The 24,982-nt window shown below is 37.9% G+C and overlaps 1 protein-coding gene across 1 annotated transcript; it reads left to right on the top strand.

The window, feature by feature from the left end:
- The first annotated feature begins 9 nt into the window (after positions 1–9).
- LOC5520637 (leukocyte receptor cluster member 8) lies at positions 10–24,457 on the top strand. The gene is made up of 15 exons (XM_048719979.1): positions 10–180; positions 700–1,060; positions 1,443–1,685; positions 2,107–2,290; positions 3,370–3,571; positions 3,933–3,971; positions 4,487–4,630; positions 14,085–14,408; positions 16,241–16,373; positions 16,816–16,914; positions 17,155–17,289; positions 18,025–18,093; positions 21,809–21,938; positions 22,496–22,703; positions 23,704–24,457. The coding sequence occupies exons 1-15, from the start codon at positions 134–136 to the stop codon at positions 23,858–23,860; spliced, it is 2,475 nt and encodes an 824-aa protein (XP_048575936.1). The 5' UTR covers positions 10–133; the 3' UTR covers positions 23,861–24,457.
- Positions 24,458–24,982: the final 525 nt, after the last annotated feature.

Raw genomic sequence — 24,982 nt, 5'->3', positions numbered from 1 at the left:
TTGCGAACTCGAGCTTCGTGTCGTAATAAACGAAAGATGTGGACGAACTAAACAACAGGCGGTAGAAAAAGAGCGGACATTTAAGATATTTTACTTGTTAGAAAGCCACTTCGATAGAATCCAAGTTACTGGAATGATAACTGGGTGGCAGCCCAATGAGATTGCTGCTGCGGCGGCATGGTAAGTGGAACTTTTCGACCAGAATTCTCCGATGATTTCTGATAAAAATGACTTCATATCACATTCTCTATCGAAGTGAATCCATCTTGTTGTTTTATTTGTTCATATATTTTCCTTGCCGATTATGCTTCTTATTTTGACAAGATGAAATCAAAATTACCTAACGAAAACATGTTTTCCCCAGCCTATGGCTTGTTTTAGACAAATGTAAGGGTTGAAAGTTTAGTTTGTATAAAAACCGAAACTTGGATCCAAATTTCTTTTTCATTGAGGTATTGGTGCGAGATAAACAGATAAGTCTGAGGTGGCTATGTGCCCGTGGATGAAACACAAAATGCTCCATCTGCATCTTATACGCACAGTTATCAATGAATTTGTAATATAGGTCTATAGACTATATCGGAAGGCCTAGTGTTAAAGAATGTGTGATTGCTTTGAAGAAATATGAAATGTTATGAACTCAAAACTCTCTACCATAATCAACCTATGTGATTATTTGCTCCTTTGTTGGATAAACAGGTCCCAGCAGTACAGTGGACCAGCAGCAAAATCTGAGACCACAGAAAACACTGACTCTACAACAGAATCCAAACCTTCTGAAAACCCAGAATGGGAACGTGCAAGACAAGAACTTGCCAAAGTTGCAGGACAAAGTCCTGTCAAAGCTTCAAAACCAGCTCAGAATGAGAACACATCTAGTAATAACAATGTGAATGCAGTCACTCAAATGCCATATACACAATATTATCAACAATATTACCAGAATTATTACCAGGGGTACCCAACGCAGGGGGCTCCACCCATGCCATTTGCTCCATATACTGGTTATGGGAATAACTATATGCCGCCATACCCCCCACCACCACAAGGTGTACCACCAGTAAGTAGAAACCTACTTTATAGCGTGACATGTAAAAAAATATGGTTCTTCTGACCAATCATAGGCAAGGTTGCTGTCTATCTGTAAGAGCGTACAATAGACCCTTTCTGCATTGGATACCCTTAGGAACTAGGCTGTTGAACTATCTGAAAGAGTGTATAGTAGACTCTCTGTAAATTGGATACCCTTAGGAACTAGGCTGGCAATCTATCTGTAAAAGTGTAAAGTAGACTCCCTGTACATAGAGCCATAAGCTTTTCCATAAAAGAAAGGTTGCAAAAGATGCCTGATGTCAAAGCCTTGCTTTTGTGTTCAAATTACAAAAGGTGTCTATTTCTTGAAAATACTTAAATATATTGATAAGCATTTCCTTATTTTGCAGCCATCACTTCCTTATCCTGGATACACCCCTAGTAACCAATTAGCAGGCACAACTCGGCCGTCTGCACCAGCTACGATACCTCATAGCACCACCAACACAGATAATTCATCAACAACATCATTATCGCCCAATAGCAACATCAGACACCAGTTCCGGCCACCACAGCCACACCCTCAAGTCCGAGCAAACACCTTTCCACCAAGGTTTGGTGGTCCAAAACAGCAACAAAGTGGACAAAATCTGGTAAGTCATAAGGACAGGTGTGACTTACTCGTAGATCCGGGTTCATGTCTAAACTCTTGATGAAAATAATGATGCTGATTGGTTTTAAGAATTCCTTATGCTATGATAAACACCTGTCAAACACAGAAAACAGAAGGCAAAACATGAATAACATATTTACACGGTCGGTCAGTGCAAAGACTAGGAATGAGTATCTTGCCATTTCCTGACCTGAGCAAATGTCGATAGTTGTGAGTGTGAAAACCTCGCTCTCTAAAGCAATCCAGTTTAAGGCTGCAACTCTTGATAAAGTCAGCCTGCATTGCCTTCCCATTTCACTCTCTCTTTTTTTTTCCTTCTCTTTCTTATTGTACCTAGATTGTCTTGTAAAATTAAGATGGTGCTTTGTATATTGTCATGTACATTTTTTGGGGTGTTATAGGAGCAGAATGGAAACCAAGCGAACAGTGAGGCTAATTTGCATGAAGACGGAAATGACCATACAGATTATGCTGGTCCAGAGGCTGGCCCACATACTAGGCAGAATTCATATGCCAATGCAGTGAAGAGCGGTCAGAACAAGGGCTTCTGGAAACAGCAGAGTAATGCTAGGCTATGGAATCAAGGTTCGTATGTAAGAGGTTTTTTCAGCATTAAATAAAAAATGTCTAACCAAAATACTTAATACTGTATAAGACACCAAAAAAACTGGTAGTCAACTACATCGCTATAGTCTCATTTTATTAAGTCTTATTTGGGGCAGACTGAGAAAGGGAAGGACTACAAACATTAAAATAGGTTGCACAATGATATCATAGAAATAGTTCAAGTATTATAGCGGCTCAGGGAGAGGGGAGAAGAAGAGGGTACTGGGACCAAGAGACAGAAAAGGGGAGTCTGTCAAAAGTCTTTTGTTCTGGCTCTATTCTACGTTTACTAAGAGAACATAGAATGCTATTGGCTGAGAAGTTCTCAATCAACGTGTCACATTGTTCACACATTAGACAAGATGATGGACAGCGATTTGTTTTTAAAGTGTTTAGCGGTAGTTTCCTCTCAATTAAAAGAAGTCAAGGGAGCTAATTTTTCTTTTAAAGAGGAGGAGAGTCAGATGCCTCTCTCAGTTGTTCAACAAGAACAATGTTTTGGCAATAATGCAAAGGAGCTTTGGCAAAAGCTTGATATTACAATTTCTTGTGTTGCTTCAAGACGCAAAAACGAAACACAAGTCATTTTTTCTTGTTGTTGTTCCTCTAAAGAGCATCATTGGTGATCAGTTAGTGGAGTTGTACTTGATTGTAATATCAGCCAGTGCCATCGAGTCAAGTAATATCCCTAGCATATTCAAGGGCATATACTCTGTCTTCTTAGGATCGGTTGAGAGTTTGACACAAGACTGTATCTTGATTAAATGGCTTTGGATTTTCAATATCTTTTTGCACAATCTACAGCACTCCTTAGGCAAATGTTCAGACTTTTGCCCTCCTTTTCTAGAGTTGGAAATAATATTCTCCTTTGCAAAAATGGACATTTCCCGCTAGCGTGCGGAAAAGTGTCACTCGTAACATTTTATTTTGAAAGTCGTGTTTTGAATGTATCATAACAATAGCTATGATTGGTTTATTTTTTGACAGCTGATGCGCATACGCTTATGCTAAGGACTTGAAACTGGTGTTTCACTCAGCATGCCATTTATCCCTTATAGGAAACAAGGAGAATCCAGCTCAAGCCAAAAGATTTAAACCTTTATCTGAACGCCCCTGGTCTCCTAATAGAGACAACAACTCAGACCAGTCACAAGATGAACATCAACCCCCTGTACCTAACCACTACCACCACAAGGTCCCCACCCCTCCCCCGGCAAAACAGCCAGAGAGGCCAAAGCCCCAGCCAAGGCAAGAGGAAAGGTACTGTTATATGATGATGATGATGATGACGACGACGACGATGAGGAATGGAACTTTTTTGATGGTGATGACTGATGAAAGGTTCTGTTATATGATGACGATGACGACTGCGAGGAGGGGAACTTTTTTGATGATGATGATAAGGGTGATGATGATGATGGTGGTGTTGATTGTGATGGTTATGGTGATGACAATGAGGAAAGGTTCTTTTATATAATGATGATAACAATGAGGAAAGATACTTTTTTGATGATGATGATCATGATGATGATGGTGGTAATTGTTTTGTTTTGTTAATCCCACTTGCTTTCTCTACTGAAAACATTTTTCTCTGTCTCAAACGATTTCCTTATTCTCACAGGAATGATGTCTCTGTGCAGGAATGGCCTCAGAGTCTCAGGTTGGTCGCTGACAAATTCGAACAGAATATCAAGTAATTTCTGTCAATAAAACATTAAAAATCTTGGACCTGGATAGTCTGCAGCATAAGTGTCAGTAATGGTGTGTGGTGTTTCCAGAGTGGAAGCTAAAATATTGATTTTTAATTCTCCAAAAGGCACTGTTTTTCTTAATCACTTTCCATGTCATTTTCAACTCATTTCTGTAAAATTTTTCGAAATTTGAAAAATATTTTTCATGATGGTGCAAACAATAATGGCTAGATTTCAACATGTATCGAAAGCAATACCCCAAAACTATATGCAATTATGGAAATATTTCTGCCTGATGATTTCTGGCCATGTACTGCTCAAATTTCTGAAGACTGCTATCTTTCTAATCCAACAACCGGATCTGCCAGAAACTGGATTATAAGTTGACAAACAAGTTTTCATTTGTTATATATTTGTAGTAGTTTTATTTTGGTCTCTGTGTATGAGCAACATTTGACTGATTGTTATTAACTTTCGCGATCAGGGATTATGTGCAGAAAGCATTTGAGCAGTGTGTGACTGAATCTGACAAGGATGAAACAGAGCGCTACTTGAAGGAGCGACTTGCCAACGCATTCAAAGACGGCACTGCATGGATCATAGACTGGGATAAGGAAGACCTTCCAAGGTGCAAAATATATATTTTACCCAAGATAAATTGCCTGAGTTTTGCATTAACCCATGCTACCGTGGCTACTAATGCCTGGTGCACACTAGTGACGTAACAACATACCAACATGGGTGTGCATACTCTGTTTAGCCTGACATAACAACATGGGCATAGTGTCGTTATGTCAGGCTTATTTCAAAATGTTAAACCGTTCACACTTGAACATGCAAAGATAAGAGTGCTCAAGTCCATGTCTTTTTGTTGTTATGTCACTAGTGTGCAACAGACATTAGACAAGCAAGCATGAATCACTACAGTTTTGACACAAACTTCTTAACTAGAAGGATTCTGACATGCTCTGACCAGTAGTGTTATACTGATGCTCTTATTTTTCTGTTTAACAGAGCATGAATCACTACAGTTTTGACTCAAACCTCTTAACTAAAAGGATTCTGTTGTGCTCTGACCAGTAGTGTTAGACTGATGCTCTTATTAGTGTTATACTGATGCTCTTATTAGTGTTAAACTGATGCTCTTATTAGTGTCATACTGATGCTCTTATTAGTGTCATACTGATGCTCTTATTAGTGTTAGACTGATGCTCTTATTAGTGTCATACTGATGCTCTTATTGGTGTCATACTGATGCTCTTTTTAGTGTTAGACTGATGCTCTTATTAGTGTCATACTGATGCTCATATTAGTGTCATACTGATGCTCTTATTAGTGTCATACTGATGCTCTTATTAGTGTTATACTGATGCTCTTATTAGTGTTAGACTGATGCTCTTATTAGTGTCATACTGATGCTCTTATTAGTGTCATACTGATGCTCTTATTAGTGTTAGACTGATGCTCTTATTGGTGTCATACTGATGCTCTTATTAGTGTCATACTGATGCTCTTATTAGTGTCATACTGATGCTCTTATTAGTGTCATACTGATGCTCTTATTAGTGTCATACTGATGCTCTTATTAGTGTCATACTGATGCTCTTATTAGTGTCATACTGATGCTCTTATTAGTGTCATACTGATGCTCTTATTAGTGTTAGACTGATGCTCTTATTAGTGTCATACTGATGCTCTTATTAGTGTCATACTGATGCTCTTATTAGTGTCATACTGATGCTCTTATTAGTGTCATACTGATGCTCTTATTAGTGTCATACTGATGCTCTTATTAGTGTTAGACTGATGCTCTTATTAGTGTCATACTGATGCTCTTATTAGTGTCATGCTGATGCTCTTATTAGTGTCATACTGATGCTCTTATTAGTGTCATACTGATGCTCTTATTAGTGTCATACTGATGCTCTTATTAGTGTCATACTGATGCTCTTATTAGTGTCATACTGATGCTCTTATTAGTGTCATACTGATGCTCTTGTTAGTGTCATACTGATGCTCTTATTAGTGTCATACTGATGCTCTTATTAGTGTCATACTGATGCTCTTATTAGTGTCATACTGATGCTCTTATAAGTGTTAGACTGATGCTCTTATTAGTGTCATACTGATGCTCTTATTAGTGTCATACTGATGCTCTTATTAGTGTTAGACTGATGCTCTTATTAGTGTCATACTGATGCTCTTATTAGTGTCATACTGATGCTCTTATTAGTGTCATACTGATGCTCTTATTAGTGTCATACTGATGCTCTTATTAGTGTCATACTGATGCTCTTATTAGTGTCATACTGATGCTCTTATTAGTGTTAGACTGATGCTCTTATTAGTGTTAGACTGATGCTCTTATTAGTGTCATACTGATGCTCTTATTAGTGTCATACTGATGCTCTTATTAGTGTCATACTGATGCTCTTATTAGTGTCATACTGATGCTCTTGTTAGTGTTAGACTTATGCTCTTATTAGTGTTAGACTGATGCTCTTATTAGTGTCATACTGATGCTCTTATTAGTGTTATACTGATGCTCTTATTAGTGTTAGACTGATGCTCTTATTAGTGTCATACTGATGCTCTTATTAGTGTCATACTGATGCTCTTATTAGTGTCATACTGATGCTCTTATTAGTGTCATACTGATGCTCTTATTAGTGTCATACTGATGCTCTTATTAGTGTTAGACTGATGCTCTTATTAGTGTCATACTGATGCTCATATTAGTGTCATACTGATGCTCTTATTAGTGTCATACTGATGCTCTTATTAGTGTCATACTGATGCTCTTATTAGTGTTAGACTGATGCTCTTATTAGTGTCATACTGATGCTCTTATTAGTGTCATACTGATGCTCTTATTAGTGTCATACTGATGCTCTTATTAGTGTCATACTGATGCTCTTATTAGTGTCATACTGATGCTCTTATTAGTGCCATACTGATGCTCTTATTAGTGTCATACTGATGCTCTTATTAGTGTTAGACTGATGCTCTTATTAGTGTTAGACTGATGCTCTTATTAGTGCCATACTGATGCTCTTATTAGTGTCATACTGATGCTCTTATTAGTGTCATACTGACGCTCTTATTAGTGTCATACTGATGCTCTTATTAGTGTCATACTGATGCTCTTATTAGTGTTATACTGATGCTCTTATTAGTGTTAGACTGATGCTCTTATTAGTGTCATACTGATGCTCTTATTAGTGTCATACTGATGCTCTTATTAGTGTTAGACTGATGCTCTTATTAGTGTCATACTGATGCTCTTATTAATGTTAGACTGATGCTCTTATTAGTGTCATACTGATGCTCTTATTAGTGTCATACTGATGCTCTTATTAGTGTCATACTGATGTTCATATTAGTGTCATACTGATGCTCTTATTAGTGCCATACTGATGCTTTTATTAGTGTCATACTGATTCTCTTATTAGTGTCATACTGATGCTCTTATTAGTGTTAGACTGATGCTCTTATTAGTGTCATACTGATGCTCTTATTAGTGTCATACTGATGCTCTTATTAGTGTCATACTGATGCTCTTATTAGTGTCATACTGATGCTCTTATTAGTGTCATACTGATGCTCTTATTAGTGTTAGACTGATGCTCTTATTAGTGTCATACTGATGCTCTTATTAGTGTCATACTGATGCTCTTATTAGTGTCATACTGATGCTCTTATTAGTGTCATACTGATGCTCTTATTAGTGTCATACTGATGCTCTTATTAGTGTCATACTGATGCTCTTATTAGTGTCATACTGATGCTCTTATTAGTGTCATACTGATGCTCTTGTTAGTGTCATACTGATGCTCTTATTAGTGTCATACTGATGCTCTTATTAGTGTCATACTGATGCTCTTATTAGTGTCATACTGATGCTCTTATAAGTGTTAGACTGATGCTCTTATTAGTGTCATACTGATGCTCTTATTAGTGTCATACTGATGCTCTTATTAGTGTTAGACTGATGCTCTTATTAGTGTCATACTGATGCTCTTATTAGTGTTAGACTGATGCTCTTATTAGTGTCATACTGATGCTCTTATTGGTGTCATACTGATGCTCTTATTAGTGTCATACTGATGCTCATATTAGTGTCATACTGATGCTCTTATTAGTGTCATACTGATGCTCTTATTAGTGTTATACTGATGCTCTTATTAGTGTTAGACTGATGCTCTTATTAGTGTCATACTGATGCTCTTATTAATGTTAGACTGATGCTCTTATTAGTGTCATACTGATGCTCTTATTAGTGTCATACTGATGCTCTTATTAGTGTCATACTGATGCTCTTATTAGTGTCATACTGATGCTCTTATTAGTGTCATACTGATGCTCTTATTAGTGTCATACTGATGCTCTTATTAGTGTCATACTGATGCTCTTATTAGTGTCATACTGATGCTCTTATTAGTGTCATACTGATGCTCTTGTTAGTGTCATACTGATGCTCTTATTAGTGTCATACTGATGCTCTTATTAGTGTCATACTGATGCTCTTATTAGTGTCATACTGATGCTCTTATAAGTGTTAGACTGATGCTCTTATTAGTGTCATACTGATGCTCTTATTAGTGTCATACTGATGCTCTTATTAGTGTTAGACTGATGCTCTTATTAGTGTCATACTGATGCTCTTATTAGTGTCATACTGATGCTCTTATTAGTGTCATACTGATGCTCTTATTAGTGTCATACTGATGCTCTTATTAGTGTCATACTGATGCTCTTATTAGTGTCATACTGATGCTCTTATTAGTGTTAGACTGATGCTCTTATTAGTGTTAGACTGATGCTCTTATTAGTGTCATACTGATGCTCTTATTAGTGTCATACTGATGCTCTTATTAGTGTCATACTGATGCTCTTATTAGTGTCATACTGATGCTCTTGTTAGTGTTAGACTTATGCTCTTATTAGTGTTAGACTGATGCTCTTATTAGTGTTAGACTGATGCTCTTATTAGTGCCATACTGATGCTCTTATTAGTGTCATACTGATGCTCTTATTAGTGTCATACTGATGCTCTTATTAGTGTCATACTGATGCTCTTATTAGTGTCAGACTGATGCTCTTATTAGTGTTAGACTGATGCTCTTATTAGTGTCATACTGATGCTCATATTAGTGTCATACTGATGCTCTTATTAGTGTCATACTGATGCTCTTATTAGTGTTATACTGATGCTCTTATTAGTGTTAGACTGATGCTCTTATTAGTGTCATACTGATGCTCTTATTAGTGTCATACTGATGCTCTTATTAGTGTCATACTGATGCTCTTATTAGTGTCATACTGATGCTCTTATTAGTGTCATACTGATGCTCTTATTAGTGTTAGACTGATGCTCTTATTAGTGTCATACTGATGCTCATATTAGTGTCATACTGATGCTCTTATTAGTGTCATACTGATGCTCTTATTAGTGTCATACTGATGCTCTTATTAGTGTTAGACTGATGCTCTTATTAGTGTCATACTGATGCTCTTATTAGTGTCATACTGATGCTCTTATTAGTGTCATACTGATGCTCTTATTAGTGTCATACTGATGCTCTTATTAGTGCCATACTGATGCTCTTATTAGTGTCATACTGATGCTCTTATTAGTGTTAGACTGATGCTCTTATTAGTGTTAGACTGATGCTCTTATTAGTGCCATACTGATGCTCTTATTAGTGTCATACTGATGCTCTTATTAGTGTTATACTGACGCTCTTATTAGTGTCATACTGATGCTCTTATTAGTGTCATACTGATGCTCTTATTAGTGTTATACTGATGCTCTTATTAGTGTTAGACTGATGCTCTTATTAGTGTCATACTGATGCTCTTATTAGTGTCATACTGATGCTCTTATTAGTGTTAGACTGATGCTCTTATTAGTGTCATACTGATGCTCTTATTAATGTTAGACTGATGCTCTTATTAGTGTCATACTGATGCTCTTATTAGTGTCATACTGATGCTCTTATTAGTGTCATACTGATGCTCATATTAGTGTCATACTGATGCTCTTATTAGTGCCATACTGATGCTTTTATTAGTGTCATACTGATTCTCTTATTAGTGTCATACTGATGCTCTTATTAGTGTTAGACTGATGCTCTTATTAGTGTCATACTGATGCTCTTATTAGTGTCATACTGATGCTCTTATTAGTGTCATACTGATGCTCTTATTAGTGTCATACTGATGCTCTTATTAGTGTCATACTGATGCTCTTATTAGTGTCATACTGATGCTCTTATTAGTGTTAGACTGATGCTCTTATTAGTGTCATACTGATGCTCTTATTAGTGTCATACTGATGCTCTTATTAGTGTCATACTGATGCTCTTATTAGTGTCATACTGATGCTCTTTTTAGTGTCATACTGATGCTCTTATTAGTGTCATACTGATGCTCTTATTAGTGTCATACTGATGCTCTTATTAGTGTCATACTGATGCTCTTGTTAGTGTCATACTGATGCTCTTATTAGTGTCATACTGATGCTCTTATTAGTGTCATACTGATGCTCTTATTAGTGTCATACTGATGCTCTTATAAGTGTTAGACTGATGCTCTTATTAGTGTCATACTGATGCTCTTATTAGTGTCATACTGATGCTCTTATTAGTGTTAGACTGATGCTCTTATTAGTGTCATACTGATGCTCTTATTAGTGTTAGACTGATGCTCTTATTAGTGTCATACTGATGCTCTTATTGGTGTCATACTGATGCTCTTATTAGTGTTAGACTGATGCTCTTATTAGTGTCATACTGATGCTCTTATTAGTGTCATACTGATGCTCTTATTAGTGTCATACTGATGCTCTTATTAGTGTTATACTGATGCTCTTATTAGTGTTAGACTGATGCTCTTATTAGTGTCATACTGATGCTCTTATTAATGTTAGACTGATGCTCTTATTAGTGTCATACTGATGCTCTTATTAGTGTTATACTGACGCTCTTATTAGTGTCATACTGATGCTCTTATTAGTGTCATACTGATGCTCTTATTAGTGTTATACTGATGCTCTTATTAGTGTTAGACTGATGCTCTTATTAGTGTCATACTGATGCTCTTATTAGTGTCATACTGATGCTCTTATTAGTGTTAGACTGATGCTCTTATTAGTGTCATACTGATGCTCTTATTAATGTTAGACTGATGCTCTTATTAGTGTCATACTGATGCTCTTATTAGTGTCATACTGATGCTCTTATTAGTGTCATACTGATGCTCTTATTAGTGTTAGACTGATGCTCTTATTAGTGTCATACTGATGCTCTTATTAGTGTCATACTGATGCTCTTATTAGTGTCATACTGATGCTCTTATTAGTGTCATACTGATGCTCTTATTAGTGTCATACTGATGCTCTTATTAGTGTCATACTGATGCTCTTATTAGTGTCATACTGATGCTCTTATTAGTGTCATACTGATGCTCTTGTTAGTGTCATACTGATGCTCTTATTAGTGTCATACTGATGCTCTTATTAGTGTCATACTGATGCTCTTATTAGTGTCATACTGATGCTCTTATTAGTGTCATACTGATGCTCTTATTAGTGTTAGACTGATGCTCTTATTAGTGTCATACTGATGCTCTTATTAGTGTTAGACTGATGCTCTTATTAGTGTCATACTGATGCTCTTATTGGTGTCATACTGATGCTCTTATTAGTGTTAGACTGATGCTCTTATTAGTGTCATACTGATGCTCATATTAGTGTCATACTGATGCTCTTATTAGTGTCATACTGATGCTCTTATTAGTGTTATACTGATGCTCTTATTAGTGTTAGACTGATGCTCTTATTAGTGTCATACTGATGCTCTTATTAATGTTAGACTGATGCTCTTATTAGTGTCATACTGATGCTCTTATTAGTGTCATACTGATGCTCTTATTAGTGTCATACTGATGCTCATATTAGTGTCATACTGATGCTCTTATTAGTGCCATACTGATGCTTTTATTAGTGTCATACTGATTCTCTTATTAGTGTCATACTGATGCTCTTATTAGTGTCATACTGATACTCTTATTAGTGTCATACTGATGCTCTTATTAGTGTCATACTGATGCTCTTATTAGTGTCATACTGATGCTCTTATTAGTGTCATACTGATGCTCTTATTAGTGTCATACTGATGCTCTTATTAGTGTCATACTGATGCTCTTATTAATGTCATACTGATGCTCTTATTAGTGTCATACTGATGCTCTTATTAGTGTTAGACTGATGCTCTTATTAGTGTTAGACTGATGCTCTTATTAGTGTTAGACTGATGCTCTTATTAGTGCCATACTGATGCTCTTATTAGTGTCATACTGATGCTCTTATTAGTGTCATACTGATGCTCTTATTAGTGTCATACTGATGCTCTTATTAATGTCATACTGATGCTCTTATTAGTGTTAGACTGATGCTCTTATTAGTGTCATACTGATGCTCTTATTAGTGTCATACTGATGCTCTTATTGGTGTCATACTGATGCTCTTATTAGTGTTAGACTGATGCTCTTATTAGTGTCATACTGATGCTCTTATTAGTGTCATACTGATGCTCTTATTAGTGTTAGACTGATGCTCTTATTAGTGTTAGACTGATGCTCTTATTAGTGTCATACTGATGCTCTTATTAATGTCATACTGATGCTCTTATTAGTGTCATACTGATGCTCTTATTAGTGTTAGACTGATGCTCTTATTAGTGTTAGACTGATGCTCTTATTAGTGTTAGACTGATGCTCTTATTAGTGTCATACTGATGCTCTTATTAGTGTCATACTGATGCTCTTATTAGTGTCATACTGATGCTCTTATTAGTGTCATACTGATGCTCTTATTAATGTCATACTGATGCTCTTATTAGTGTCATACTGATGCTCTTATTAGTGTTAGACTGATGCTCTTATTAGTGTTAGACTGATGCTCTTATTAGTGTTAGACTGATGCTCTTATTAGTGCCATACTGATGCTCTTATTAGTGTCATACTGATGCTCTTATTAGTGTTATACTGACGCTCTTATTAGTGTCATACTGATGCTCTTATTAGTGTCATACTGATGCTCTTATTAGTGTTATACTGATGCTCTTATTAGTGTTAGACTGATTCTCTTATTAGTCTCATACTGATGCTCTTATTAGTGTCATACTGATGCTCTTATTAATGTTAGACTGATGCTCTTATTAGTGTTATACTGATGCTCTTATTAGTGTCATACTGATGCTCTTATTAGTGTTATACTGATGCTCTTATTAGTGTCATATTGATGCTCTTATTAGTGTCATACTGATGCTCTTATTAGTGTCATATTGATGCTCTTATTAGTGTCATACTGATGCTCTTATTAGTGTCATACTGATGCTCTTATTAGTGTCATACTGATGCTCTTATTAGTGTCATACTGATGCTCTTATTAGTGTCATACTGATGCTCTTATTAGTGTCATACTGATGCTCTTATTAGTGTCATACTGATGCTCTTATTAGTGTCATACTGATGCTCTTATTAGTGCCATACTGATGCTTTTATTAGTGTCATACTGATTCTCTTATTAGTGTCATACTGATGCTCTTATTAGTGTTATACTGATGCTCTTATTAGTGTCATACTGATGCTCTTATTAGTGTCATACTGATGCTCTTATTAGTGTCATACTGATGCTCTTATTAGTGCCATACTGATGCTTTTATTAGTGTCATACTGATGCTCTTATTAGTGTCATACTGATGCTCGTATTAGTGTCATACTGATACTCTTATTAGTGTCATACTTATGCTATTATTAGTGTTAGACTGATGCTCTTATTAGTGTCATACTGATGCTCTTATTAGTGTTAAACTGATGCTCTTATTAGTGTCATACTGATGCTCTTATTAGTGTCATACTGATGCTCTTATTAGTGTTAGACTGATGCTCTTATTAGTGTCATACTGATGCTCTTATTAGTGTTAGACTGATGCTCTTATTAGTGTTAGACTGATGCTCTTATTAGTGTTAGACTGATGCTCTCATTAGTGTCATACTGATGCTCTTATTTTTAACAGCCTCAGAGGAAGCCCCCCTCAAAAGCCCAAAGATGACAGATCCTTACCCAGATGGCACCCATCTCGCAGACGGTCCTCGCCTACAAGCCGTAGATCACCACCCTCAAGGCGTGGTTCCTCCTACTCACAGAAAAAGAGGGGGCGTAGCAGGAGCCACTCCCGCTCCAGGAGTCCCAGCAGAAGTTCTTCTCCTGGTAGCCCCAGGGAGGGCCTGGAATTACGTGAGCGACTGGACGCAAGGAAGATATCCAGAAAGGCTGAGCTGAAAGCCAAGACTCCGAAGAAAGGCAATAAAAACAAGAATAAGAAGAACAGCATGAAGGGGTAGGTAGTTTTGTGCTAGGGATTGAAGGGGAAATAAAAAAAGAAGTGTAAAGGTTTAGTACTCTTGTGCACATTAGCATGAGCTGTACTTACTGTGGGTTTGACTTATAGACAAATGTCTCTTTTCTCTGTTTAGACTCATAGGCTTTACAGCTTTGTTGCGATTTTGAGTATACTGCAAACTCACTCTCATGAATACAAGCAGAAAGCTGCACAAGGGGTTTTATTACTCAAAAGCTGCCTCGTTGTTCTTCCATCGGCTAAGAGTTCTGAGATTGTTTCCAGTGATACCCTCTCACGGCCAAACTCTGACCAAGCAGAGCAACAGATTTTTTTTTTATTTGCATTGATTGACAAAGGCAATAGAGTGTTTAGGAAATTTAAGCGTCCCAGAAAAACTCAAAATTGGGATCTTTGTGAGTACATGCTTGACTCCACCATAACTTGTACATTGCTGATGGATTTCCTAGTTGTGACTGCCTTTGTTCTGTAGTCTTGTTACAGTATGTGTGACTACCTTTGTTCTGTAGTCTTGTTACAGTATGTGTGACTACCTTTGTTCTGTAGTCTTGTTACAGTATGTGTGACTACCTTAGTTCTGTAGTCTTGTTACAGTATGTGTGACTACCTTTGTTCTGTAGTCTTGTTACAGTGTGTGTGACTACATTTGTTCTGTAGTCTTGTTACAGTATGTGTGACTACCTTTGTTCTGTAGTCTTGTTACAGTATGTGTGACTACCTTTGTTCTGTAGTCTTGTTACAGTATGTGTGACTACCTTTGTTCTGTAGTCTTGTTACAGTATGTGTGACTACCTTTGTTCTGTAGTCTTGTTACAGTATGTGTGACTACCTTTGTTCTGTAGTCTTGTTACAGTATGTGTGACTACATTTGTTCTGTAGTCTTGTTACAGTATGTGTGACTACCTTTGTTCTGTAGTCTTGTTACAGTATGTGTGACTACCTTTGTTCTGTAGTCTTGTTACAGTATGTGTGACTACCTTAGTTCTGTAGTCTTGTTACAGTATGTGTGACTACCTTTGTTCTGTAGTCTTGTTACAGTGTGTGTGACTACATTTGTTCTGTAGTCTTGTTACAGTATGTGTGACTACCTTTGTTCTGTAGTCTTGTTACAGTATGTGTGACTACCTTTGTTCTGTAGTCTTGTTACAGTATGTGTGACTACCTTTGTTCTGTAGTCTTGTTACAGTATGTGTGACTACATTTGTTCTGTAGTCTTGTTACAGTATGTGTGACTACCTTTGTTCTGTAGTCTTGTTACAGTATGTGTGACTACCTTTGTTCTGTAGTCTTGTTACAGTATGTGTGACTACCTTTGTTCTGTAGTCTTGTTACAGTATGTGTGACTACCTTTGTTCTGTAGTCTTGTTACAGTATGTGTGACTACCTTTGTTCTGTAGTCTTGTTACAGTATGTGAAATTGCAGCCAAGGACTCGGTCACTATATGTGTCGCACCTTGGTGATTGCTTAATTGCTCTCCTTCCTTAGATGTCTTGTACCTATTTGTTGTAATATTTGTTTCTGTAGTTCCACCTAGGTGATTGCTTATGGCTTTCCTTCCTTTGAAGTCTTGTTGTTATTATTGCAGCCAAGTACTGGGTTGTGTGACACACTTCTTGTCATTGCTTGATGGCTCTCCTTCCTTAGATGTCTTGTTCCTATTTGTTGTAGTATTTGCTTATGACTCATGACTTTGCTTTTCTTTGATGTCTTGTTGTTAATATTGTAGCCAAGTACTGGGCTATTTGGTCACACCTAGGTGGTTGCTTCTATCTTTCCTTCCTTTAATGTTTTGTTGTTGTTGATATTGCAGCCAAGTACTGGGTTACGTGGAAGAAGACCCAGAAGCTCAGCACAAGATTCAACAGAGAGCTCAGAGGTTCAAAGGCACATTGTCAACACCCACCCGCTCATCACCGAGTATCCTTAGCACGATCAATGCCACTGTGAGTCACTTTTGGTCTACTTACTACTTATCATGTTGTTGGAAGAAATAACAACAGACTTGTTTTGTTAGAAAATTGTTACTATTATATACACTTTATAACAGTTTTTTTTTAAGAACTGGACAAACTCATAAGACATTTTAATGTTTTGGGTGTACCTTCAAGACTCTTGACTAGTGTAAAGTTTATAATCAAACAGTTCAAATTGCAAGTACTGTAGAAAGTGCAAGGCATTCATTTGCTTGTTAACAGACTTGTTTTTCAGCTCTGCCAGTACAATTGCGAGTCCACTTGAATATTGAATACCATGTTTGGTGTATCAATTTGAATGTTCAATACTCTGCCTAGCATATCAATTTTAATGTTGAATATCTTTTTGTCTTGTTATGTGCTAAACATATACTTTCAAGGCAAACTGAGATAATGCTGGATGCTTCCACAGATGTTCATTGACCGTGATAATGAAGAATCTGACTGGAGTAAATTCCATGTCATTGGTATCTGTCAAAGTCTTGAGAAGAAGTACTATCGCCTTAATACTGTAAGTGATAAAAGAAAAACTTTTTGGTTTGTGTGTGTAAAACAGTAACAGCACGGCAAAGTACTTAAAAAATGCATTTGTTGTAAAAATAATACACATTTATAATGATATTCAATTATAGCTAATACATCTATAAAAATCAAAACTGTGACTTTTTTGTGCTAAATGGCTAACCCTGTTAAGACCTTGTTTTGGTGTTCATGTTAAAGCTTGTTGCACTAACTTTATTTTAATTGAAAGGCACCTGATGCAACAACAGTTCGCCCAAAAGAAGTCCTCAAAAAGTCGCTTGAGATGGTGAAAGACCATTGGAAAACTAAGCAGGATTACGTATATGCATGCGAACAGTTCAAGTCCATTCGACAGGATCTTACGGTTAGTTTGTATGGCTTCCTTCCTGTATAAATGCAGAGTGTTTGAGGCCATTTGACAAGATGCTACGGTTAGTTTTTTTGGGTTTATTGTTAGCTTTCCTTTTAGGTTAGGGTTTCCTGTTCTTTGTGTATTCTTCACAGTTGTATCTTCTTCACATATGTCTTCACACAAGCGTAAGATGTTCCTTTTCCTTCATGGAATATATGCGTTGGATTTAGCCATTTCAAAGTTTTCAGTTAACATACAACTGTACCGAAACCTAGTAGAATTTGCAATCAATTTCCATCCTCTCAATGCGAGGTGCTCAAACCACACTATTGATATAAATCATCTCAAAGATGAGAGGTCACTTAGCAAGCCAGGATAGTTATTTCGGGTATACGACCTAATTTCGACTGTTTTGGGGCCTCCTGAAATAACACTAAACTCACTCCTCTTCTATAAAAATATCCCTTCATTGGCTTTACAGTATTTCTTCACCAATAATAAAACAAAATATTGCACCTATGTTGTGGTTTACTAATGAGAGCTCTCCATCTTACAACATTGATTTCTCTCATAATCATAGGTGAAAAAAGTTCTTAGCCTCCTCAAATATTCTGAGATTTAGATTTTAAGCTTAGCACGTACAATAAAATAACATCGCTTTTGAGAAATCAAAGGCCCCTGCTAAGTTTATTGCCCCATTGGCTTGTTATTATAGGCAGGTTTATGACTCTGTTATGTGATTTACAGGTTCAGGGAATCAGGGACGAGTTCACCGTGGAAGTCTACGAGACCCATGCCAGGGTAGCATTGGAGAAGGTGGGAATTCTCTCAGACTGATACGACCTGCTTCTCTGATATGTTTGTAGAGTTTCTCCCTCAGGTCCATTAATTTATTTGCCTTTCATTCTGCAGTTCTGCCCTAGTCGTTCGCCCGTGCAATTGTTTGCGTGCGAACCTCTATAGCAATCTCTCTCATCCGTCTGTGTGTGTGTAGCTGTTCTCCTTCACAATGGCTTCTGTGTTGCTTGTTTAACTTTCTCCCCTGTGCGACTAAGTGTAGCTTGGGTTTGTAGGGAGATTCCTCATTGATATTTTTGTGTGTGTTTGTAGGGGGATTCTTCATTGATATGTTTGCGTGTGTTTGTAGGGGGATTCCTCATCGATATGTTTGCGTGTGTTTGTAGGGAGATTCCTCATTGATATGTTTGTGTGTCTTTTAGGGAGATTCCTCATTGATATGTTTGCGTGTGTTTGTAGGGAGATTCCTCATTGATATTTTTGTGTGTGTTTGTAGGGGGATTCTTGATTGATATGTTTGTGTGTGTTTGTTAGGGGAATTCCTCATTGATATGTTCGTGTGTGTTTGTAGGGGGATTCCTCATTGATATGTTTGTGTGTGTTTGTAGAGAGATTCCTCATTGATGTATTTGTGTGTGTTTGTAGGGAGATTCCTCATTGATATTTCAACATGTGTTTGTAGAGAGATTCCTCATTGATGTATTTGTGTGTTTGTAGGGGGATTCCTCATCGATATGTTTGCGTGTGTTTGTAGGGAGATTCCTCATTGATATGTTTGTGTGTGTTTGTAGGGGGATTCCTCATTGATGTATTTGTGTGTGTTTGTAGGGAGATTCTCCATTGATGTGTTTGTGTGTGTTTGTAGGGAGATTCCTCATTGATGTATTTGTGTGTGTTTGTAGAGAGATTCCTCATTGATATGTCCGTGTGTGTTTCTAGGGAGATTCCTCATTGATGTATTTGTGTGTGTTTGTAGAGAGATTCCTCATTGATGTATTTGTGTGTGTTGGTAGGGAGATTCTTCATTGATGTGTTTGTGTGTGTTTGTAGGGAGATTCCTCATTGATGTATTTGTGTGTGTTTGTAGGGAGATTCCTCATTGATGTCTTTGTGTGTGTTTGTAGGGGGATTCCTCATTGATGTATTTGTGTGTTTGTAGGAAGATTCCTCATTGATGTATTTGTGTGTGTTTGTAGGGAGATTCCTCATTGATGTATTTGTGTGTGTTTGTAGGGAGATTCCTCATTGATGTATTTGTGTGTTTGTAGGGAGATTCCTCATTGATGTATTTGTGTGTGTTTGTAGGGAGATTCCTCATTGATATGTTTGTGTGTGTTTGTAGGGGGATTCCTCATTGATGTATTTGTGTGTGTTTGTAGGGAGATTCCTCATTGATGTATTTGTGTGTTTGTAGGGGGATTCCTCATTGATGTATTTGTGTGTGTTTATAGGGAGATTCCTCATTGATATGTTTGTGTGTGTTTGTAGGGGGATTCCTCATTGATGTATTTGTGTGTGTTTGTAGAGAGATTCCTCATTGATATGTTTGTGTGTGTTTGTTAGGGAGATTCCTCATTGATATTTCAACATGTGTTTGTAGGGAGATTCCTCATTGATGTATTTGTGTGTTTGTAGGGGGATTCCTCATTGATGTATTTGTGTGTGTTTGTAGGGAGATTCCTCATTGATATGTTTGCGTGTCTTTGTAGGGGGATTCCTCATTGATATGTCCGTGTGTGTTTGTAGGGAGATTCCTCATTGATGTATTTGTGTGTGTTTGTAGGGAGATTCCTCATTGATGTATTTGTGTGTGTTTGTAGAGAGATTCCTCATTGATGTATTTGTGTGTGTTTGCAGGGAGATTCCTCATTGATATTTCAACATGTGTTTGTAGAGAGATTCCCCATTGATGTATTTGCGTGTGTTTGTAGGGAGATTCCTCATTGATGTATTTGTGTGTGTTTGCAGGGGGATTCCTCATTGATATTTTTGTGTGTGTTGGTAGGGGGATTCTTGATTGATATGTTTGTGTGTGTTTGTTAGGGGAATTCCTCATTGATATGTCCGTGTGTGTTTGTAGGGAGATTCCTCATTGATGTATTTGTGTGTTTGTAGGGGGATTCCTCATTGATATGTTTGCGTGTGTTTGTAGGGAGATTCCTCATTGATGTATTTGTGTGTGTTTGTAGAGAGATTCCTCATTGATGTATTTGTGTGTGTTTGCAGGGAGATTCCTCATTGATATTTCAACATGTGTTTGTAGAGAGATTCCCCATTGATGTATTTGCGTGTGTTTGTAGGGGAATTCCTCATTGATGTATTTGTGTGTGTTTGCAGGGGGATTCCTCATTGATGTATTTGTGTGTGTTTGTAGGGGGATTCCTCATTGATGTATTTGTGTGTGTTTGCAGGGGGATTCCTCATTGATGTATTTGTGTGTGTTTGTAGGGAGATTCCTCATTGATGTATTTGTGTGTGTTTGCAGGGGGATTCCTCATTGATATTTGTGTGTGTGTTGGTAGGGGGATTTTTGATTGATATGTTTGTGTGTGTTTGTTAGGGGAATTCCTCATTGATATGTCCGTGTGTGTTTGTAGGGAGATTCCTCATTGATGTATTTGTGTGTTTGTAGGGGGATTCCTCATTGATATATTTGCGTGTGTTTGTAGGGAGATTCCTCATTGATGTATTTGTGTGTTTGTAGAGAGATTCCCCATTGATGTATTTGCGTGTGTTTGTAGGGAGATTCCTCATTGATGTATTTGTGTGTGTTTGCAGGGGGATTCCTCATTGATATTTTTGTGTGTGTTGGTAGGGGGATTCTTGATTGATATGTTTGTGTGTGTTTGTTAGGGGAATTCCTCATTGATATGTCCGTGTGTGTTTGTAGGGAGATTCCTCATTGATGTATTTGTGTGTTTGTAGGGGGATTCCTCATCGATATGTTTGCGTGTGTTTGTAGGGAGATTCCTCATTGATGTATTTGTGTGTGTTTGTAGAGAGATTCCTCATTGATGTATTTGTGTGTGTTTGCAGGGAGATTCCTCATTGATATTTCAACATGTGTTTGTAGAGAGATTCCCCATTGATGTATTTGCGTGTGTTTGTAGGGGAATTCCTCATTGATGTATTTGTGTGTGTTTGCAGGGGGATTCCTCATTGATATTTTTGTGTGTGTTGGTAGGGGGATTCTTGATTGATATGTTTGTGTGTGTTTGTTAGGGGAATTCCTCATTGATGTATTTGTGTGTGTTTGTAGGGAGATTCCTCATTGATGTATTTGTGTGTTTGTAGGGGGATTCCTCATTGATGTATTTGTGTGTGTTTGTAGGGAGATTCCTCATTGACATGTTTGTGTGTGTTTGTAGGGGGATTCCTCATTGATGTATTTGTGTGTGTTTGTAGAGAGATTCCTCATTGATATGTTTGTGTGTGTTTGTTAGGGAGATTCCTCATTGATATTTCAACATGTGTTTGTAGGGAGATTCCTCATTGATGTATTTGTGTGTTTGTAGGGGGATTCCTCATTGATGTATTTGTGTGTGTTTGTAGGGAAATTCCTCATTGATATGTTTGTGTGTGTTTGTTAGGGGGATTCCTCATCGATATGTTTGCGTGTCTTTGTAGGGGATTCCTCATTGATGTATTTGTGTGTTTGTAGGGGGATTCCTCATTGATGTATTTGTGTGTTTGTAGGGGGATTCCTCATTGATGTATTTGTGTGTGTTTGTAGGGAGATCGCGAGGAGTTCAACCAGTGTCAGACACAGCTTAAAGCTTTATACGCCAGCAACGCGCCGGGCCACGTACGGGAATTCACTGCATACAGACTACTCTACCATATCATGATTGGTAACACGCTCGGTATCCTTACAAAACAAACTCAGTCCCTTTCCCATCTTAAGCCTACCCTAAAAGAACTTTTGTCAGCCATGCCTCTGTTTTTGTTTTCATCCATGATTGGAATTCAAAATCATCTATTGGAATCTTCATATGACCATACTAAAGGCCTAGTATTAAACTTCATTCACAAAATTCATTATAAAATATCGTAATAGATTTCCAGAATCAGCTGATGAAAGTGGATGTTCTATAACGTAAAATATTCCTGTTAATTGTGTAAAAGTGTAATAAGTTAAAAAAATCCAATTTTTTTTTTTTTTTTTTTGTGGTTGGATTACTGGATGGCAATTTTACGGTTCAAATACACATACAGCCTTTATCAAAACCTAAAAGTACTATCTTTAATCCATTTCCATTCACTCGATGTGAGACGTTCAAACCACAAACTCGTATTCATGTGAAAGATCAAAGGCCATTAAAAAAACCTGGATGATTAAAACGCTTAAACGACTCTTTGACCGTGCAAGTGTTCCTTTAAAATGATTCACAAATATTTGGTATTCTTAACTGTTGTGTAGAAGTGACGACGGAGGTGCTGAAGCTAACTCCTGGAGAGAAGGCTGACCCGGCTATCAAACATGCGTTGCAGTTTTACTCGGCGCGAGCTTTGTCTAACTACCACAATTTTTTCCAGCTCTATCTCTCGTCTCCTAACATGTCTGCTTACCTCGTCGATCTATTTATCCAGAGGGAACGCACCACAGCCATCAAAGTCCTCATCAAATCGTGGGTTACCTTTGTTCTTGTTTGAAGTGGGGAGTCTGGGGCAAGGCAATGCAAAAATGTCTACTTGATTAGAGTAAAATAAACGTAACTTGAGTTCCCAGTGCCTAATGGGTATACATGATTACGCTGCATTTTATTAGGCCAATTTTCACATCATTGAAAAAGTGATTGGCAACAAGATCCTGTAGTTTTCTATGCAGTTCCATTACAGTAAAACAGTTTTTGATCTGAGATCTATTTGGCCACATCGTTGCCTAGGCCCAGACCTCCCACGCATTACCTTGACTGTGCAATGTGGGGTCTGGCAAAGCCACTCCTCGCCCTTCACCGTCCAGGCAGTGCCACACCCATACACCACTCATTCACTCTGTGCTATCCTAGTGCCTTAGTGTCGTTTGTAATTATTTTGAGAAAACACACGCAAACACTGCTCATTCAGTTTTGTCTTTGTGATGGGTGTCTTTTTGACCCGCGTCTTTCTGATGGGTGTCTTTCTGACGAGTGAATTTCTGATGTGTCTTTCTGATGGGTGTCTCTGTGATTAGTGTCTTTCTTATGAGTGTTTTTCTGATGGGTGTCTCTGTGATGGGTGTCTTTCTTATGGATGTCTTTCTGATGGGTGTCTTATGAGTGTTTTTATGATGGACGTCTTTCTTATGAATGTCTAACAAGTGTCTTTCTGACGAGTGTCTTTTTGACGAGTGTCTTTCTGACATTGTCCCCACGCCGAAACCTCCCACTCAGTTTTGTGCCATGTTGATAATTAGCTTGGTGTGTCTTTGTGTTTGCCAGTTTTTCCTGATGTTAGGGTTCGGTTTTTGCTTTGGTATCTTCCTTTGAGATAGTTTACCATGCCCCAACCTCGCATTGCACCTGTTGTCACTTGTATGTGTTTCATTACCCACGTGACCACAAATACACGCGGTCAAGGCCGCCCCCTTTTACTAACTGTCCTCTCTGTCTCTCTCATCGCTCCCTGTGACGTTTCCATGGTAACCAGGTACCGCCCCACTTTGCCCGTGTCCTTCGTCCAATCCGAACTAGGTTTCCCGGATGAGGGAGAGTGCCGGAAGTTCCTCGATGAGCTTGGAGCCAAGCTGACCGCTGACGGTAACAAACTCGATTGTCGGCTGTCCCAGGATGTCCTCGCCAGCTGATGACCGACTAAGTATTGATTCAAAACCCGCAAATAGATGACGCCTCGTGCGAGTATGAAATCGTAGACGAAAAAAAATTATCCCACAAGCCGATTGCATATTTGCACAAGTCCCCGACCAATCCCGCTATTCAATGATGTCTCGTGCAAGTATGAAATCGGAAACAAAAAATAGCACGCAAGCCGGTTGCATATTTGTACAAGTCCCCGACTGACCTACCAGATGCCGACAGTATATCGATTTGTGAGGCGTTGATCGATGAAGTCTCGTGCAAGTGTGAAATCGAGGATTTGATTGCATATTTGCACCAGCCCAAGTCTTGTTAGTCTAATTCCAATTTACCTCAAATATACTCTACAAAAAGACGATTGCTTAAACAAATAGACTATCGGTGCCGCTGCCGTCACCACCCCTTCCCTCGTAAGTATAACACGATGGACAGCCATACAGGGGATGACAGGACGCCCTATCCTCCCCCTCACAGAATGAAGTTGTTCTCTTTCAGGGAGAAGGCAAGGTTTCCATGTATAGTGTCTATATAAATGCCAAATTATTTGATGGAGATGGTATTTTATACAATAAATTGTCTCGGATTTGTTTCTGTTTCTTTCTCTCTTTATCGTGTTGTAAATATTTTCTTATGATACCAATAAATATCAATACTTTTCGGGGCCAATGCAGCCCCGCCTCCCCAATATCTTGACCAGAAGGGCGTGGCCTTTCCCACAATATATTCTTAATGTTTTTACAACAATTCGTCAGAGCGCGCGCCGTTTTTGATGCCGTTCGTGTTGACTTGCTTAAGCTCTCTAATACGTCAAGGCCTGCTACGGCACTGTTTTTTTTGTTGCAAATTATCAGTTTAAAAAAATTACTTTTTCATCTTTCAAAGAGTTTGATGCAAACTAAATTCCCCTTTCTAAATTTGAACCACTGGATGCCAAAAAGTCTCAAACAAACACCCTTCTGGTCTATTCGCACGATGGCGTGAAATATGTTTGTTTGAACACGTTCCACAATCAAACGTGACAATATACATAAGGATTCGTAAAGATTAAAAGCTTAGGCATAATTAAGTCGCCGTTCTTGTGCACTGTAAACGCATGCAAATAACGAAGTCGA

The sequence above is a fragment of the Nematostella vectensis genome, chromosome 12, assembly GCF_932526225.1.
Source record: "Nematostella vectensis chromosome 12, jaNemVect1.1, whole genome shotgun sequence".
Lineage (NCBI taxonomy): Eukaryota > Metazoa > Cnidaria > Anthozoa > Actiniaria > Edwardsiidae > Nematostella > Nematostella vectensis.
The sequence above is the reverse complement of the archived record's forward strand: the minus strand, read 5'-3'. Positions and strand labels throughout refer to the sequence as shown.